This window comes from Lithobates pipiens, unplaced genomic scaffold, assembly GCF_037356315.1.
Source record: "Lithobates pipiens isolate NorthernLeopardFrog02 unplaced genomic scaffold, aLitPip1_a1.2 Scaffold_8, whole genome shotgun sequence".
Classification (NCBI taxonomy): domain Eukaryota; kingdom Metazoa; phylum Chordata; class Amphibia; order Anura; family Ranidae; genus Lithobates; species Lithobates pipiens.
Genome location: NW_027507903.1, coordinates 281,550,344 through 281,569,078, shown reverse-complemented (window position 1 = coordinate 281,569,078; position 18,735 = coordinate 281,550,344). Strand labels below are relative to the sequence as shown.

General features: G+C 42.9%; 1 protein-coding gene across 2 annotated transcripts in view; it reads right to left on the bottom strand.

Annotated features, from left to right (window-relative positions):
• Positions 1-18,735, bottom strand: part of LOC143962744 (uncharacterized) — a 435,927-nt gene that overhangs the window by 390,292 nt on the left and 26,900 nt on the right. For both annotated transcript variants that reach the window (XM_077472147.1, XM_077472146.1), the window contains exon 2: positions 6,917-6,988. In XM_077472147.1, the coding sequence (XP_077328273.1) occupies positions 6,917-6,988 (72 nt within the window). The remainder of the gene's footprint in view (positions 1-6,916; positions 6,989-18,735) is intronic.

Here is an 18,735-nt window from a genome sequence, read left to right as displayed (position 1 = left end):
AGTTTTCATCCCAGTATCTTCGTAAACAGAAACCAGTGAGGCATAACAGTTTTAGGAAGTGTTTAAACACCTGCCTACATGTTATCATCAATTCTTCATTAGTTTACTAGACAACAGTTACATGTACTGTTACATAATAAATGAAAACTGCTTGCATTAACATTATGACTAATCCATTATTGATACAGTGAGTTAAGCAGAACCTGTTGACAGAAGACACAAATACTTCAATGGACCATCATGTAAACAAAAGCACATTGTACGCATGTTGCTTTTCCTTTAAAGGGACTCTGTCACGAAACAAAGCACTTGTGTGATTAGGCTATGACGGAAGTAGTCATTCCAAACTTTTGTGCCATATATTCGTTCCAAGGCAATCGATATTAGACTATGGATATAAAATGTGTTTCATCTAAAGGAGAAAAGAGAAGGAAAATCTAGTCCCATGTTATCTATCTATTTATCTATATACCGTATTTCACAAAAGTGAGTACACCCCACACATTTTTGTAAATATTTTATTATATCTTTTCATGTGATAAAACTGAAGAAATTACACTTTGCTACAATGTAAAGTAGTGAGTGTACAGCTTGTATAACAGTGTAAAGTTGCTGTCCCCTCAAAATAACTCAACACACAGTCATTAATGTCTAAACCGCTGGCCAAAAAAGTGAGTACACCCCTAAGTGAAAATGTCCAAATTGGGCCCAATTAGCTATTTTCCTTCCCCGAAGTCACGTGACTCAAGGTCTCAGATGTGAAAGGGGAGCAGGTATAGTCAATTTGGTGTTATTGTTCTCACTAAAGTCATTGGATGTTCAACATGGCACCTCATGGCAAAGAACTCTCTGAGGATCTGAAAAAAGCATTGTTGCCCTACATAAACATGGCCTGGGCCAGGGATATCCAATTAGTGGACCTCCAGCTGTTGCAAAATTACAAGTCCCATCATGCATCTGCCTCTGAGTGTCATGCTTGTGGCTGTCAGAGTACTGCTTTGCCTCATGGGACCTGTAGTTCTGCAAAAGCTGGAGGTCCGCTAATTGCATATCCCTGGCCTAGGCTATAATAAGTTTGCCAAGACCCTGAAACTGAGCTGCAGCACGGTGGCCAAGACCACACAGCGGTTTAACAGGACAGGTTCCACTCAGAACAGGCCTTGCCATGGTCGACCAAAGAAGTTGAGTGCATGTGCTTAGCGTCATATCCAGAGGTGGTCTCTGGGAAATAGACGCATGAGTGGTGCCAGCATTGCTGCAGAGGTCTAAGGGGTCAACCTGTCAGTGATCAGACCATATGCCGCACACTTCATCAAATTTGTCTGCATGGCTGTCGTCCCAGAAGGAAGCCTCTTCTAAAGATGATTCACAAGAAAGCCCACAAACAGTTTGCTGAAGACAAGCAGACTAAGGACATGGATTACTGGAACCATGTCCTGTGGTCTGATGAGACCAAGATAAATTTATATGGTTCAGATGGTGTCAAACGTGTGTGGGGGTAACCAGGTGAGGAGTACAAAGACAAGTGTGTCTTGCCTACAGTCAAGCATGTTGGTGGGAGTGTCATGGTCTGGGGCCCAATTTGGACATTTTCACTTAAGAGTGTAGTGTACTCACTTGTGTTGCCAGTGGTGTAGACATTAATGGCTGTGTGTTGAGTTATTTTGAGGGGACAGCAAATTTACACTGTTATACAAGATGTACACCCACTACTTTACATTGTAGCAAAATATAATTTCTTCAGTGTTGGTGTCACATGAAAAGATATCATAAAATATTTACAAAAATGTGAGGGGTGCACTCACTTTTGTGAGATACTGTATAGATATAGATCTATATATATATAGATCTATATCTAGATCTCTCTCTCTCTCTCTCTCTATTATATGTAATATGTATATATATATATACATATATATATATATATATATATATATAGTGAGAGAAAGAGAGAGAGATAAGGTATGTCTGTTTGCTGATGACACTTATGCCGCGTACACACGTAGCCAACTATCTGGCGGACTTAGTCTGACGGACTTCCCGCCGGACTGTCCGCCGGACTTTCCGAACGAGCTACTTACCCACACACTTTTTCAGCAGACTACTGAAAGTACAAAGTCCGCCAGACTATTGGCCGTACTTTTGAAATGAACGGACTCGCCCACACACGCGGAGGAAAGTCCGCTCATTTTGAGCGCGTATCCAGGTAGCCAGGGCCAGCGAAGGAGGCGTCGCTGGCCCCATCACCTGGTATGGACTTAAAGGGGAATCCCTACGTCGAAAAGTCGGCGTGGGGGTCCCCCCCTAGGTCCACATCAGACCCTTATCCGAGCATGCTACCTGGCCGGCCAGGAAAGGGGGCCCCCGGATACCGGCCCCCCACCCTATGTGAATGAGTATGGGGTACAATGTATCCCTACCCATTCACCTGTGGAAAAAAGTAAAAATAAAACACAACACACAAGGGTTAAAATAGTTTATTGCACGGCTCCGGGGGTCTTCTGTCCATCTTCGGGGGTCTTCTCGCCGGACTCCTCCACTATCTTCTGCTAGCTTTTTTACTAGCGGAGGAGCACGGCTTTCTTCGCCTCTGCCGCCGCCCTCTTCTTCCGACTTCGGGGGTCTTGTCCCCATCTTCGGGGGTCTTGTCCCCATCTTCGGGGGTCTTGTCCTCCTCTTCGGCTCTTCTTGCTGTCGCCGCTGTTGCCGTTTTTTTCCGGCGTAGGGGTTCCCCTTTAAGTCCATTCCAGGTGACGGGGCCAGCGACGCCTCCTTCGCTGGCCCCGGCTACCTGGAGACGCGCTCACAATGAGCGGACTTTTCCCCAGACGGGAAAAGTCTGTTCATTTCAAAAGTACGGCGGACTGGCACACACACGGCCGGATTGTCCGCCGAAATGCGAGTCCGGCGGACAGATTGGAGTGCAAAACTACTTTCTAAGTCCGCTGGACTTTTGAGTAAAAAGACCTATCCACCGGATTGTTTGATCGTGTGTACGAGGCAATAGGTGTGCAATAGGGCTGGTATTCCTGGATGTTTCTGTAACATGGAACATGATTTGGCATTGCTGGAAAATTGGTCAAAGCAGTGGAACATTCGAGTACAGTATTGGGGTGCAGTGTTGTCCAGAACTACACAGGAAAAAAAATTAAAAGTACTTATTTCAAATGATTGCAAAGTGTGACCAAGAAGTGGGAAAAGCAAATAGAATTCTAAGATGTATCACCGACAGAAATAAGGAGGCCTGGATTTCCTTATATAGATCTTTATTTAGACCTCATTTATAATATTGTACCCAGTTATAGAGACTTCACTTACAAAAAGATATTAATTAGATAGTCCAGAGATGGACTGAGGGATAAAAATATCAGGAGGGACTTCAGGAACTCTGGAGGAAAGAAGGGAATAGAGAGACATGATCTAAACTTTTAAATATATTATAAGCGTGAATAAGGTTCATAAAATCAGAATGGCAGTATGAAGCTAAGATCAAAAACAAAGGAACTTGACCTATTAGAAGAAAAGTTGAAAACGAACTTTAGAAAGTATTATTTTACCAAAAGAAGAGCTAATGTTTGTAATAGACTCCCAGCAAGTCCATCTAACTCAACCAATAGAAGAAACAAATAAATTATATATATATATATATATATATATATATATATATATATATATAGTACATACTGTATATATACACATACATACATACATACACACACACACACACACATATATACAATCCCATATATATAGAATCCTATACCCACAGTTGATCCAGAGGAAGGCAAAAAAACAATAAAGCATGACCCAATTTGCTCCAGCAGGGGAAAAAAATCCTTCCTCATCCCCCAAGAGGCATCAGATATTCCCTTTAACTATAAATATTAGTATCCAGTTATATTATGTACATTTAGGAAAGACTACAGGCCTTTCTTAACCGATTCCCGACCTGGCGCACGACGATGTACATCGGCAGAATGGCACGGACAGGCAAATGGGGCGTACAGGTACGTCCCTTTAAATTTGCTGCCATGCCATCACGTGTGCACTGCCCGGGTCCTCCGTGAGTCAGGTTGCGGGTCCCGCGGACTCGATCGCCGTGGGGATACCCGCGATCATCTCATGGGGAGGAAGAAAGGGGAGATGCTAATGTAAACAAGCATCTTCCCGTTCTGCCTAGTGACAGAGTCAGAGTCACTGATCTCTGCTTACTGTGATTGGGAGCAGAGATCAGTGACATGTCCATGTAGCCACGTCCTCCACATGCTCCAGGACATACTTAAACCTTACTCTGCCCCCAATGGTTAACCCCTTCACTGCAGGTGACATTTACACAGGAATCAGTGCATTTGTATTGCACTGATTGCTGTATAAATGACAATGGTCCCAAAAATGTGCCAAAAATGTCCGACGTGTCCGTCATAATGTCGCAGTCATGATAAAAATTGCAGATCGCTGCCATTACTAGTAAAAAAAAAAAAAATATTAATAAAAATGCCATAAAACTATCCCCTATTTTGTAAACGCTATAACTTTTGCGCAAACCAATCAATAAACACTTATTGCGATTTTTTTAATTTTTTTTACCAAAAATATGTAGAAGAATACTTATCAGCCTAAACTAATATGTATGTCGCTCTTTTTTTGTTTATAGCGCAAAAATTAAAAACCACAGGGGTGATCAAATACCATTAAAGAAAGCCCTATTTGTGGGAAAAAAGGACGTCAATTTTGTTTGAGAACCACGTCGCACGACTGCACAATTGTCAGTTAAATCAATGCAGTGCCGAATTGCAAAAAGTGCTCTGGTCTTTGGCCTGCAAAATGGTCTGGGGCTTAAAGAAAAAAGAACTACTAAATTTCTTATTTCTGCACTCAAGCTAGTTTGCATATACATGTATACTGCATGTCCTGCATAAATAGACCAGTTATGACTTATTGATGAATATCACAAACAGAATAATGTCCACTTACATAATCTGTATGGCCCCATTAGAACACCTATACAGAGTTGTGCATACAAAGATGGATTAGCCCTGTGAATAACCTACTTAACAAAGTGCAAAAACATGCATCACTGTCATAGGTATAGCATGTTAATTATGTCTAGCCCCATTGGTGGTAATGAAGATGCAGTAAACACCTGTGAAGTGGACATTTAGGTCAATCCACAGGACTGTGTCTGTGGTACATTCTGTGACGTCAACCAATTAAGTAAGCCACTATATTAAATGTACATCAATATTTGCATATAGCAATATATTATTAGGCCGGCAGAACCTGATAATTGACCTATATGCAGTATTAGAGTTAATATTTAAGAAGAAATCCAGTTTAGACAAAATATTTTCTATGTTATCTCATGGCAGGCTTGTTAATTCTCCAAATATAAGCAAAAAGCAACTCTGTCTTAAACTTTTTTAAGGCTTCCAGATAGAAAAAAGGTAAAAAATGAATTTAAATTACACCATACACATTACAGCCTTAAGTCAGCCATATACAGTTCAAATCTCGGTTGGTTCAGCAGGGACAGGCCGAGATTCAAAGCATATATGGGCAGGCAGATTGTACCCAAGTTGATCGATCAATCAATTTAGGTACAACCAACCTGTCGGATCTTACATGCAATTATTGCGAGCGGTTTTTATAGCTGCTAGCAGTAATCAACATGTTCTCCTGGCGGGAATGGCTCCCCCCCTCCGCCCCCCTGCTGGGAGAACACAATGGGAGGGTTGCAGGTTGCAGGAAAGAAAATCGCTCCGTTTATGGGTGGCTTTACTGTAAAATATCTGTACAATCATATTTTAGATTTACCAAGGCTGTGAAAATAACACGAGGACCTACCTTGAACAGCTATTTAAAGCAGACCTTCAGTCATTTTTTTCATCTTTCCATCTATTAAATCGTCTGTCCTTGTTGTTTTAACTTTGGATAGTAAAACATTTTTTTTTCTGCCTGTAAAAACCTTATACAGCCCACTTCCTGTTTCTTATCTGGTATTTAGCCTAGGCTTATGGCATCATGCACAGCTCTCTCTTACTCTTGTGAGAGTTTTCCAGGAAGGGAGGGGGGATGAGTTAGAAGAGGGCCAATGAGAGCTGCAGGGCTGCAGAGCTGGAGGTGTGCCTCTGTGATTCTGTGTTAATCCAGGAAGTAAACAGGCAGCAGCTTCAGCTGTCCACAGCTAAAATGGTTGCAGCCAGACTCAGTGGAGGGAGATTTCTGCAGCATATTTGGCAAGTAGAGATGCACATTTTATAGAAAATAGTATGCACAGTGGTTGGAGGGAAGCTTCAGAATGGCAAAGATGTTTTTATTACAAATTATGTGAGCAGACTGCAATTCCTCTTTAACTACTTCCGGACTGCCTGCTGCCATTGTACCTCGGCTGTTTGACGTTGATAGCTGCCATAACCCCGGTATCTTTTTAAGCAGCAGACAGTCTGCTTTCAGATAAAAGTGTTCTGTGCAGCGGATTCACTGCAAGATCACGTTTATCGGCGGTGGGAGAGGTGCTCGATGTAACATTATCTTTCACAATATAGAAAAAATTGGGCTAACTTTGCTGTTGTCTTATTTTTTAATTCATAAAAGTGTATTTTTTGCAAAAAAAATTGCTCTTGTAAGACCGCTGGGCAAATACGGTGTGACATAAACTTTTGCAATGACCACCATTTTATTCTCTAGGGTGTCTGAAAAAAAAATATATATAATGTTCAGGGGTTCTAATGGGCAGGCCCTCGTATTACATAGCTTTTGATAGATCTAAAGAACATTGTACAGTGAGATTGTAGGAAGATTTACACTTAAAAGTTTTAGTTTAAAATGTAAACTTTGTTCATGTACTTTTTTCATAAAAGAAAACAATTTTCTGCATACTTTCAATAAACAAATGTATCTACTCTAAAATACTTACAGTGTAATGATAAAGTCCCCTATCCCACAGGGTTGCACTATTCACAAATTTGAAGTAAAATGGACATGTCTTCTGGAAAAAAGAAAGAAGAAAATAATAATAATAGTTTGTTAGTAAAGATAAGTAATGAATAAAAAGCACAGATCAACCATCAAGCAGTTGTTTTTTTACATACATTATCATACCACTCGCGTGTGTACTATATATTTATTAGCAGATACCCCTGGATCCACCTAAAATTATTCAGTTGTAGCGGTACCCCCGTAGGGCCTGCAGAATATAGTCGTTTCACCTGTCACCCTGCCCAGTCTGGCATTCACTTCCAGTCACTGTCCAGACAATGAATAGTCCATCAGCTTTGTTTTTGTTATTTATTGAGGCATTAAACTTGGATGAGGTAAAAGGGAATTATGGGATGCCCAGAATAAAAAACAGAAACTACATATAATGATCAATTGGAACCTCTATTCACATCTTCTAGAGCTCCAGCCTCCTCCAGCACAATGTTTATTTGCAGACTGTCTCTCTCTCTCGTACATACTTGGTTCCTGGCACAGCTAGCCCATGGTAGGCCCAACTCTAAGGCCGCGTACACACGGGCGGACTGTTCGTCCAACTTTGTCCGCTGAACAGTGTTTGGGCGGACAGTCCGCTCGTGTGTGGGCTTTCAGCGGACAGTTTCAGCGGACAGTTGGACGGACAAGGTTTTTCGGAAATTCCGTAAAACTGTCCGCTGAAACCTTGTTTCAGCGAACAGTCCGCTCGTGTGTAGGCTTGTTCGTCAAACAAAGTTGCGCGCATGCTCAGAAAGGATTTTCACGCCGAAAGCTATAATGCAGTGTATAGGACGTCGTATTTTTCGTCCCGTCGTACGTGCCGTTCACGTCATCGCGCACGGTTTCAGCAAACTGTTCGTCCGTCGTGTGTGGCCATGTCCGTCCATGCTAAGTTTGAGCGGACTGTTTGCCGAAACTGTTGGACGGACAAAGTTGGGCGAACAGTCCGCGCGTGTGTACGCGGCCTAAGACAGTCAGAGCCTAGAAACTGCCATTTGCTGACAGGGACTGTAGGCCCCTTGGTGTAGCAACCAATGGTGAAAGGAAAGTCTTTAGTGCTAGCTGTATTAACGTGGACTACTGATCCCAGTCAGACTGGGGGCCTTCGAACGCCCAGACAGCCTAACACTCCATCTTCAGTTGTTCCACCCGAACAACTCCTCCCCAGCTGGGCTGACTCTTGATGTTTAAGGAGGCCTGTCCCCTGCCAATCCAGGTTTCCAGGTCGGGGATTGGTCAAGGCTCCTTAGAACACCCTAGACAGCTCCACCTCTCTTCCCCACCTTCCTTCTAGAAGCCTCTAGAAGCAGAAGGGAGGTAACTGAAGGATGAAACTAGCTGTGAGTCACCAGCCTACTGTAAGCCACTCCCAGCCACAGATCAAAACAAACAGGCCTAGCTTTCAACTCTAGCACTAACCTAAGTAGAGGGTGCTACACAGTTCAGGTAAAAATTATCTTGGAGGTACTATTGGGGCCTTAATAATTACATTGACATCAATAATAATAAAAATCCAGCGAATACAATCTTTTTGGGGATAGATACATTTAGCCCCCACTGGAGGGGTAGTACCCTGATAAGAGAAATGTCTAAATTAGAAATATTGTGGATTCATGGGGTAAAACATATGTGCCCTATGGCTTGAATGTTGATGTCAATGCTTTCATTGCCAATTCTTAAAGCGGAGGCTAAGACAAAAATTGAACCTCTGCTTTTTGGAACCCTCTCCCCCTCTGGTGTCACATCTGGCACCTTTCAGAGGGGAGGGGGGTGCAGATACCTGCCTAAGACAGGTATTTGCACCCACTTCTGGGCATAGACTCCCACGGGGGAACCAGGAAGTGAAGCCGCAAGGCTTAATTTACTGATTCCCTTACCGAAGATGGTGGCGGCAGCATCTGAGGACCGAGGGATGCTTCGGCCTCAGGTGCCGACATCGCTGGACCCTGGGACAGGTGAGTCCACAGCTGCAGTATTTGTAGCTGCTAACTTTAAAAAAAATTTTTTGCGAGACTCCTGTTTTAAGTAGGGTCCATTAAGTTTATTTTAAATCACATATATTATCTTCTTTTTGGTCTTACTCACATTTTATATGTAAACCTGGTGTGAATTTCGGATGGCAGTTTAAGTGCTAATTTCCTTGCCCTTAATAAAATAAATAACATTCCTCGTTTGTGCTTGGGATTGTGACCCAATATTAAATATAAGGACTTTCGTTGTTGGCCACTGGGGGTCGTAGTTATACATTAGGGAAATTTTCAATACATTTTTTGTCCATTTTTTGTGTTGCCGCAGCCCCTAATGTGACCTCCTTTTATTCTAAGTATGCCACTAACTATAGTTTATAAATTTACATTTAAAGTGGAACTTCAGTCATTTTTTCATCTTTTCATCTATTAAATCCTCAGCCCTTGTTGTTTTAACTTTGGTTAGTAAAACCTTTTTTTTCTGCCAGTAAATACCTTATACAGCCCTCTTCTTGTTTCTTGTATGGGAAAAAAGCCTAGGCTTATAAGATCATGCACAGCTCTCTCTCTAACTCTCATGAGTGTTTGCTAGGAAGGGAGGATGAGTCATAAGGGCGCCAATGAAAGCTGCAGAGCTGAAGGCGTGCCTGTGTGTGTCTGTGTAAATCCAGGAAGTGACCAGGCAGCAGCTTCAGCTGCCCTCAGTTAAAATGATTGCAGCCAGACTCAGTGGAGGGAGATTTCTGCAGCATATTTGGCAAGTACAGAATCACAGTATATATAAACTAATCTGAAAAGTGGCTGGAGAGAAGCTTCAGAATGGCAAATATGTTTTTATTAAAATCTATGTGAGCAGGCTGCAGTTCCTCTTTACTTACAAACTATGTTTTATTAGTTGGCCACTAGTGGCAGTGGTGGTACGTTAGAAGTGTGCATTTGATATTGGTGTTCGGTTAATATTTTACATCATGTTAATCTCTCGAATGCAAAACATTATTTACGCCTGTAGCACCACCCTCGAAGGAGCCCCTTGGTGTTTTTTGGGTTCTCTGTTCTACACCTCAACTCCAGCCCCTCTGGCTCACCTGGTTAGCTATAAACTTTCTGGAAACACTTTCAAGAATGCAAGTGAAGAAAGGACCAATATCCTGGCTGTGGATTGATATCAGAAACAGACTGACACAACTTGTAGTGATAAATGAGCTGAATATATTATCACGGTTTAAAGAGGAAGTAAACCCTGATGGGTTTACTTCCTCTTTTTTTCCCTGCAAAGGTAAAGCATAATGGACTACTATGCATCGCATAGTAGCTCATTATGTGTCACTTACCTGACACAGGAGCCAGCGAAGTCGCCGCTGATCCCTGTAGTCCGCCGCGTCCATCTTGCTGGTGGCGTCTCGCAGCTCCGACCAATGACAGCGGCGAAGCCGCGATGACGTCACTCCCGCGCATGCGCACGGGAGTCGCGTCTCGCAGCTCCGACGCTGCCATTCGGCGAAGCCGCGATGACGTCACTCCCGCGCATGTGCACGGGAGTCGACAAATTAGGCAAATCCATTCTTGGACTTGCCGCATTTAGTGCGCCTGCGCGCCGCTGTCTACGGCGCATGCGCCGTAGACAGCGGTGCCCCTTTTCGGGCAAATATCTCCTAAACCATATAGGTTTAGGAGATATTGCTTGGACCTACAGGTAAGCCTTAATCTTAATCTTAATCTAAGTGGTTTGAAGGGGTTTACTTCCTCTTTAAGGCATATAGAAAATTTTCAACATATACAAATTTAAACCTTGCGGCAAAGAATGAATATATTAGAAAAGATAACTGTCAATGCTTAGCCACTGTAAGTATAGAAAAGGCAGTAATGTATATGCCCTTAACACAGGCTCTGAGAGGGAGGAGAGAAGACTTGTCAACTTCTCAGCTCCTTCTGGGTTGCAAACACCTTTGAGAGGCAAACACACAACGCAAAGAAAATGGTTACACAAGTATAGTAAGCACAGTTCTGTAATGTTGCAGGTCCTGAGGTGAGGAATACTAGTGTCTTCTGATAGCAGACTGTGGGGCCCTTGTTTTAAGAGTAGGTTTAACCACTTGACCACTGGGCACTTAAACACCCTTAACCACTTCCCGACCAGCGCACGACGATATACGTCGACAGAATGGCACGGGCAGGCATATTGGCGTACAGGTACGTCCAATATTCGATGCCGCCCTGCCATCGGGAGCGCGCCGCCGGCGGCGCGCTCCCACAGTGGTCGGGACCCCCGTGAGTCCGGTCGCGGGACCCGCGGACTCGATCGCCGCGGGCATCCCCGCGATCGTCTCACGGAGCGGCCGAATGGAGGAAATGCTGTGTAAACAACATTTTTCCATTCTGCCTAGCAACTAGTGACGCTAATCTCTGCTCCATGTGATTGGAGCAGAGATCAGTGTACACTAAATGAAAGCCCAACCCCCCCACAGTTAGTAACACACCCCTAGGAACACTTAACCCCTACACTGCCACCCACTGGTTAACCCTTTCACTGCCAGTGTCATTTACACAGGAATCACTGCATTTATATAGCAGTGATTACTGTATAAATGACAATGGTCCCAAAAATGTGTCAAAAATGTCCGATGGGTCCCCCACAATGTCGCAGTCACAATAAAAATCGCAGATCGCCGCCATTACTAGTAAAAAAAAAATAATAAAAAATTATTAATAAAAATGCTATAAAACTATCCCTATTTTGTAAACGCTATAACTTTTGCGCAAACCAATCAATAATCGCTTATTGCGATTTTTTTTTACCAAAAATATGTAGAAGAATAGGTATCGGCCTAAATTGAGGGAAAAAATGTTTTTTTATATATTTTTGGGGGATATTTATTATAACAAAAAGTAAAAAATAATGCGTTTTTTTCAAAATTGTCGCTCTATTTTTGTTTATAGCGCAAAAAATAAAAACCGCAGGGGTGATCAAATACCACCAAAAGAAAGCTCTATTTGTGGGAAAAAAAGGACGTCAATTTTGTTTGGGAGCCACGTCGCACGACCGCGCAATTGTCAGTTAAAGCGACGCAGTGCCGAATCGCAAAAAGTGGTCTGGTCTTTGACCAGCAAATTGGTCCGGTCTGAAAGTGGTTAATAACCAGTCCAATTTTCAGCTTTTGGTGCTCTCACATTTTGAATGACAATTACTCAGTCATGCAACACTGGACCTATATGAAATTTTTGTCCTTTTTTTCACACAAATAGAGCTTTCTTTTGGTGGTATTTAATCACCTCTCAGTTTTTTATTTTTTGTGCTATAAAAGAAAAAAGACCGAAAATTCTGCGTAAAAATGAATTTTTCTTTGTTTCTGTTATAAAATTTAGCAGATTAGTAATTTTTTCTTCATAAATTTTGGCCAAAATTTATACTACTACATATCTTTGGTAAAAATAAGTACAAATTGGTGGATATTATTTGGTCTTTGTGAAAGTTATAGAGTCCACAAGCTATGGTGCCAATATCTGAAAATCGATCACACCCGAAGGACTGACGGCCTATTTCAATTCTTGAGACCCTAACATGCCAGAAAAGTACAAATACCCCCCCCAAATGACCCCTTTTTGGAAAGAAGACATTCCAAGGTATTTAGTAAGAGGCATGATGAGTTTTTTGAATTTGTCATTTTTTCCCACAATTCTTTGCAAAATCAAGATTTTTTTTCCTTTTTTTTTTTTCACAAAATTGTCATATTATCAGTTTATTTCTCACACACAGCATATGCATACCATAAAATTACACCCCAAAACACATTCTGCTATTACTCCCGAGTACAGCGATACCACATGTGTGAGACTTTTACACAGCGTGGCCACATACAGAGGCCCAACATGCAGGGAGCGCCATCAGGCATTCTGGAGCACCCAGGACAATTCTGACATTTCTCTCCTACATGTAAAAATCATCATTTATTTGCTAGAAAATTACATAGAACCCCAAAACATTATATATTTTTTTTTAGCAAAGACCCTGGAGAATACAATGGTGGTCGTTGCAAATTTTTATCTCACACGGTATTTGCGCAGCAATTTTTCGAACGCTTTTTTGGGGGGAAAAAACAGTTTTGTGCTTAAAAAAAACAAAAAAAACAGTAAAGTTAGCCCAATTTTTGCATAAAGTGAAAGATGAAGTTATGCTGAGTAAATAGATATCAAACATGTCACTCTTCAAAATTGCACATGCCTGTGGAATGGCGCCAAACGTCGCTACTTAAAAAATCCCCATAGGCGACGCTTTAAATTTTTTTTACTGGTTACATGTTTTGAGTTGCAGAGGAGGTCTAGGGCTAGAATTATTGCTCTAGCTCTAACGTTCGCGGCGATACCTCACATGTGTGGTTTGAACACCGTTTGCATATGTGGGCGGGGCTTACGTATGCGTTCGCTTCTGCATGCGAGCACATGGGGACAGGGGCGCTTTAAATTTTTTTTTTTTTTTATTGTTCATTTTACTTTATTTATTTTAGTTTAATAGTTCAATATGACCCCACATCTCACCTCTAGGCTGGGAAGCCTGAAATAAAAAAAATAAAAAATAAAAATAAAAAAAAGATTCTGGCTTTGATCGTACTGGCGAGTTGGTAGAAGCACCGGAGGGTGGTGAGGGGTGGGGGGCGTCTATGGCTGGGTATTGCAGGGTATCACCGAGTATGGCTGGGTATCTCCGAGTATGGCTGGGTATGGCAATTTATGGCAGGGTATTGCGGGGTATTGCAGAGTATTGGGGGGTACTGCAGAGTAATGGGGGGTACTGCAGAGTAATGGCAGGGTACTGCAGAGTATTGGGGGGTACTGCAGAGTAATGGCAGGGTACTGCAGAGTAATGGCGGGTACTGCAGTGTAATGGCGGGTACTTCAGAGCATTGGGGGTACTGCAGAGTAATGGCAGGGTACTGCAGAGTAATGGGGGGTACTGCAGAGTAATGGGGGGTACTGCAGAGTAATGGCAGGGTACTGCAGGGTATTGCAGGGTATTGCAGAGTATTGCAGAGTATTGCAGAGTATTGGCAGAGTATTGGCAGGGAATTGAGGGGTTAAATTCGGTGAGCAGCGATGTGGGCACTGCAGATGCAGCCCACATCGCTGCTGACACCGATCTCTTTCCCCTCCGCTGTACCCATCGGTACAGAGAGGGGGAGGGAGGAACCGGCGTCATGTTATGACGCCGGTTTGTTTACAAGTGATCACTCCGTCATTTGACGGAGCGATCACGTGGTAAACGGCCGCGATGAGCGGCCGTTTACCGTGATGCGCCGGGTCCACTGGACCCGGCGGTCACGGATGATCTCGTGTGTGCGCCCCAGGGGGCGCGCAAGAGCAGAATTCTGAGAGGCCGTTAATTAACGGCCTCTCAGAGTTAAACAACCGCCCTGAAGCCGTTAATCGGCAATGGGCGGTTGTTAAGTGGTTAAACAAGCTTGCATGGAGCAGTAATCCTCTAGAGATTTAAAACGGCAAACTACTAGAGATGGCAGCTTCAAACAAGCATCCCGTGACACTAAAAAGGGAAATTAGTGTCTGCATGCAGTGTCAGTATGGAGTCAAGAAGGATGTTGGGTTTACACCCGCTCACCAGTCCTCTGTGCGATTACACAACAATAGTCCCAGGTGCTGGTTCAGGCTCCTGATGCTCCTAGCGATTTTTAAGGCACTGGATCTATTGCTGATGGCCAGTCGAGATGACTGGTAGCGAAACTTGCAAGGTGAACAGGCAGTGGATGACCCGATACCCGGATGGGTATCTCGATCCCTGAAAGGCGTGGATCGTCTCTGCTGAGATGAGTGGTGCTGGGCTGCTGATTAGGGTCCCTGGACTAAATAGTAGTGGACCTCCGTCTCCAGGCAACACTCTCCTGGCAGTCTCTGGAAAAGCTTGACTTTCACCCTCTCTGATGCTGCCAGAGTCTTTCTCTCTCAGTCTCCTCAGTCTCAGCAGTTTCCTCACACCTGTCACCTCACCACACTCTCTCTCCCTCTCTCTCTCCTCAGACACTCTCCTTATTCTCCTCACAGACTCCTTTCCCTGGGCTTCAGGATATCCCTCCTCCTCTGTTGGGGCACACAGTCCCTGTGTGTCTCTCTCACTCTGGCACCTCAGTTCCTTCCCCTCACACACTCCTCTCTTCACTGTTAAGTGTCACTGTGTCCCAGCAAAGGACTTTTTTAGCCTTGGTATCTCCCTCTCTTTTAAGCAATCTCCTCTCCTCTGTCTCCTGTCGGCACTCTCTCTTTCTTTTACCTCAGTACTTCCCTCTCTTCCATCCTCTCAGCTCTCTCAATTTTCTTTAAAGACCAGTCAGCATCTCCATCTTGTGGCCAAAAGGATAAATTGCATTACAACATGCTTGCTACACGCCTTTTCCTCTTATGCCCCATACACACGGTAGGAAATTTTGACTGAAAAAGTCAGATCGGATTATGTTGTCGGAAAATCCGATCGTGTGTGGGCTCTATCAGACTTTTTCTGTCTGCATTTCCAGAGATGTGGAGATGAAAGCTATTGGCTACTGGCCTCTGCGTAGTCCCATCGTACTTTTTGTACTTCACCTCGTTCCAAACGATCGGATTTTCCGACAACTTTGTGCAATCATCTGTATGCAAGACAAGTTTCAGCCAAAATCTTGTGGTCGGAATGTCCGACTGTGTGTATGGGGCATTAGTAAATTATCTTTGATGGGGAAGAGATATATGATGAATTCATAGAAACATTTTAGGTTCCATCTGGTTTTCCTTCTCCAATATGGAGATTTTGGATCTGCCCACCCGAGGCTCAAACCAAGGTGTGGATTTAATTGTAAATGCTATTAAAGCGGTGAGTCAGCACACCGTCCATGCCCCAGGATGACATCATATTGTGACAAAATGCGTCAGAAGGAAGGACATGCTGACACCACCGCAAACCCGCAGGGACAGGCATTCATCGCAGTCGGCCATCTATTTTATATGCTATCTTCTACATGCTGTTTCTCATGTCCTTTGAGTAAGTGCATTACTTTTTTATTGAATAAATTAGTCTATTGGTTTTACACTATGGCGAGTCTGTTCTCTCCTTAGATAGTTCCACTTTCGATTGAGATTGGTCACCCTGGGAATTACCTTCAAGCCCAATAACATCTGCCCGGCTTCATCATATGCGGTTCTGGGATGTGAGCTGCTATCTGGATCCGACCAGTGATCAAAGGCCTGGGCTGGGTTATTAGCCACCAACGCTACACAGCTTACTGTCTGGTAAGCATGAAATCTGTGGTGGAGGGATTGCTATGTTTGTGAGTCACTGACAGCTCAAAAAGATTCTGTAAAGTGATTTACTCACTTTGAAGAGCAATTCACTTAACTTAAATTTTTCCTATTTTTCATTTTTTATAAAATTGGTGTTTTTTTTTTTTTTTTTTACCCTACACTGTGCACTATACACTCCTATTTTTGTGTTATTGACTTTTGAGAGGACTCCACAAAGTGGTTCATTCACTTTGAAGAGCGGTTCACAAAAATATATTTTTTTAATTTGTTGCACCTTGGTTTTTTTATTTACTCACTTTGATTCACTCAATTTGAAGAGCGATTTACTAATAATGCATTTTTTTCATTTTTTTTTATTTGTCCAATTTTATATCCTACCCTTTGTGCACTTATATTTGTGTATTGACTTTTGAGAGGACTCCACAAAGTGATTCTAAAGCCGCGTACACACGGGCGGACTGTCTGGCCAACTTAGTCCGTCGAAACACATTTCAGCGGACAGTCCGCTCGTGTGTGGGGTTCAGCGGACTTTTTCAGCGTGCAGTCTGGCGGACTAAGTATTTCGGAATTTTCGAAATTTGCAATTTTTTGCCTGTTGGTTTTCTATTCAATATGGAATTATCTTCATGCCATCATGATTTTTAGCACAGCGCATTCATCTCCTATTCTTTTCCACTGTACATATCTTACAACTGAGCTGCTGCTGCATATGTATTGAGCTTAATAATTTAGCGTGGTTTGTCTTTTATACCACGTATGAAAACTTGCGCGCTGGTATCCTATGATCATGCATATTCTTTGGCCAATAATGCACGCTCACTTCTCCATAATGACAAAGATAGGGAAATGTCTGAAAATTTCTAACTTGGCCAATCCAAATTAATTTTAGCAAAGTTCTTTAGAGCTCATCTGTATTGGTCATTGATATATAATTGATATACCATATCAATGATGGAGTTAGGCAAAACAACTGTGTGGGTTTGTCTATAGTTAATTGTGTTTTAGATTAATTTATTTAAGTTATTTAAATTTATTTGCTGCAGTAATAACATCCCTTTTCGCTCATTGTAGAGGCTATTCAAAGAAGAGCTTCTAACAAGAATGCCAGTCACAGAATGGCCATCACTGGTCATGCAATGCATTACTGCGACATAGCAGCATGAAAAAAAAGCCCATACAGTAATTAAGATCAGGTGTGTTTTTTTTTTTTTTAAAGATCACATTGTACTCCAGAACTGTAATCACTCACACACACACACACACGTTATGTAAGAGACCTACATTAAGAAATGTGTATACTCAAGCTATCAAAATGAAGCAAATAATTGAAAGTGAACATAGACTCCATGCTGTTATTCACTGTGTGACAACATGTGTTGACCTGGATTTAGAGACCTCCTCATGGTTGCTAGTTAAGAGATACAGTTCTGTCCATGTGATTGCCTTTTTTTCACTGTAGAAAGGCTATGGCTGTCTAGATATTATCTCGTGAAAAAATATCATATTCCTATGTTAACATTAACAATGTAAGAATCATTCTTATTCCCAGAAAAAGTAATAGCGGTGTAGTGGATTTTCTATAGATTTACTGTATATGCAATAAAGCATGCTTGTTATACTCACTGTGGAACCTAAGAGGTTAACCCTCCCCATTGTGTAAAAAGGCTGTTTGATCCTGTCTTCTCTGATCCTCACACTTCTTCCACTGTCCCCAGTACATCTCCAGGTAAGACAGAGCCTTTGGAATCACTCTGCACATGCTTAGTTTGGTATTTTTTTTGGGAGAGTGCATGTAATCAGCATAGGGCCAATCAGCACTGTCCAGACAAAGGGTCAAGGGTTCTGCAGCCTCATGGGAACGTCAGAGTAGAATGAAAACTCCTCTTACAAGCTTTAACCAGTGCTCGGCCAGACACTGATAGAAATCACAAGATTGCTATATAATGCTGATTAGGGATGAGCTTCGTGTTCGAGTCGAACGTACGTTCGACTCGAACATTGGCTGTTCGGCCGTTCTGCGAATTCCGAACGTTTGGGCCGTTCACGTCAAAATTCGAGTGACGCGCGCGCGGACCACAATGCACTGGGGTGGCGCAGTGCATTGCTGCCCCATGATTGGCCAAGCATGCACTGTGACCCCGCATGCTTGGCCAATCGCAGCGCCGGCAGCGAGGAGAGCCATGATTGGCCACAGGCATCCTGCCTGTGGCCAATCATAGCTCAGGCTGTGTAGTGCACGCCCCACACTATATAAGGCCGCCTTTGAGGTGGCCTCGTGTAGTGTGTTACTTAGCATCTGAAGCAGTGGGTGTTCTGTGTACCTTCAACACAGTACACACCAATCGTTTTTGGCTGATTTCCTATCTTGCTGCTGTGTAGTGGTTGTTGTCTGTGCCCTGACTGCAGTATACACCACTATATTCACCTCACCTATATAGCTAGTGATCTAGCTTTAACCACTTAACAACTGCCCATTGCCGATTAACGGCTTCAGGGGGGTTGTTTAACTCTGAGAGGCCGT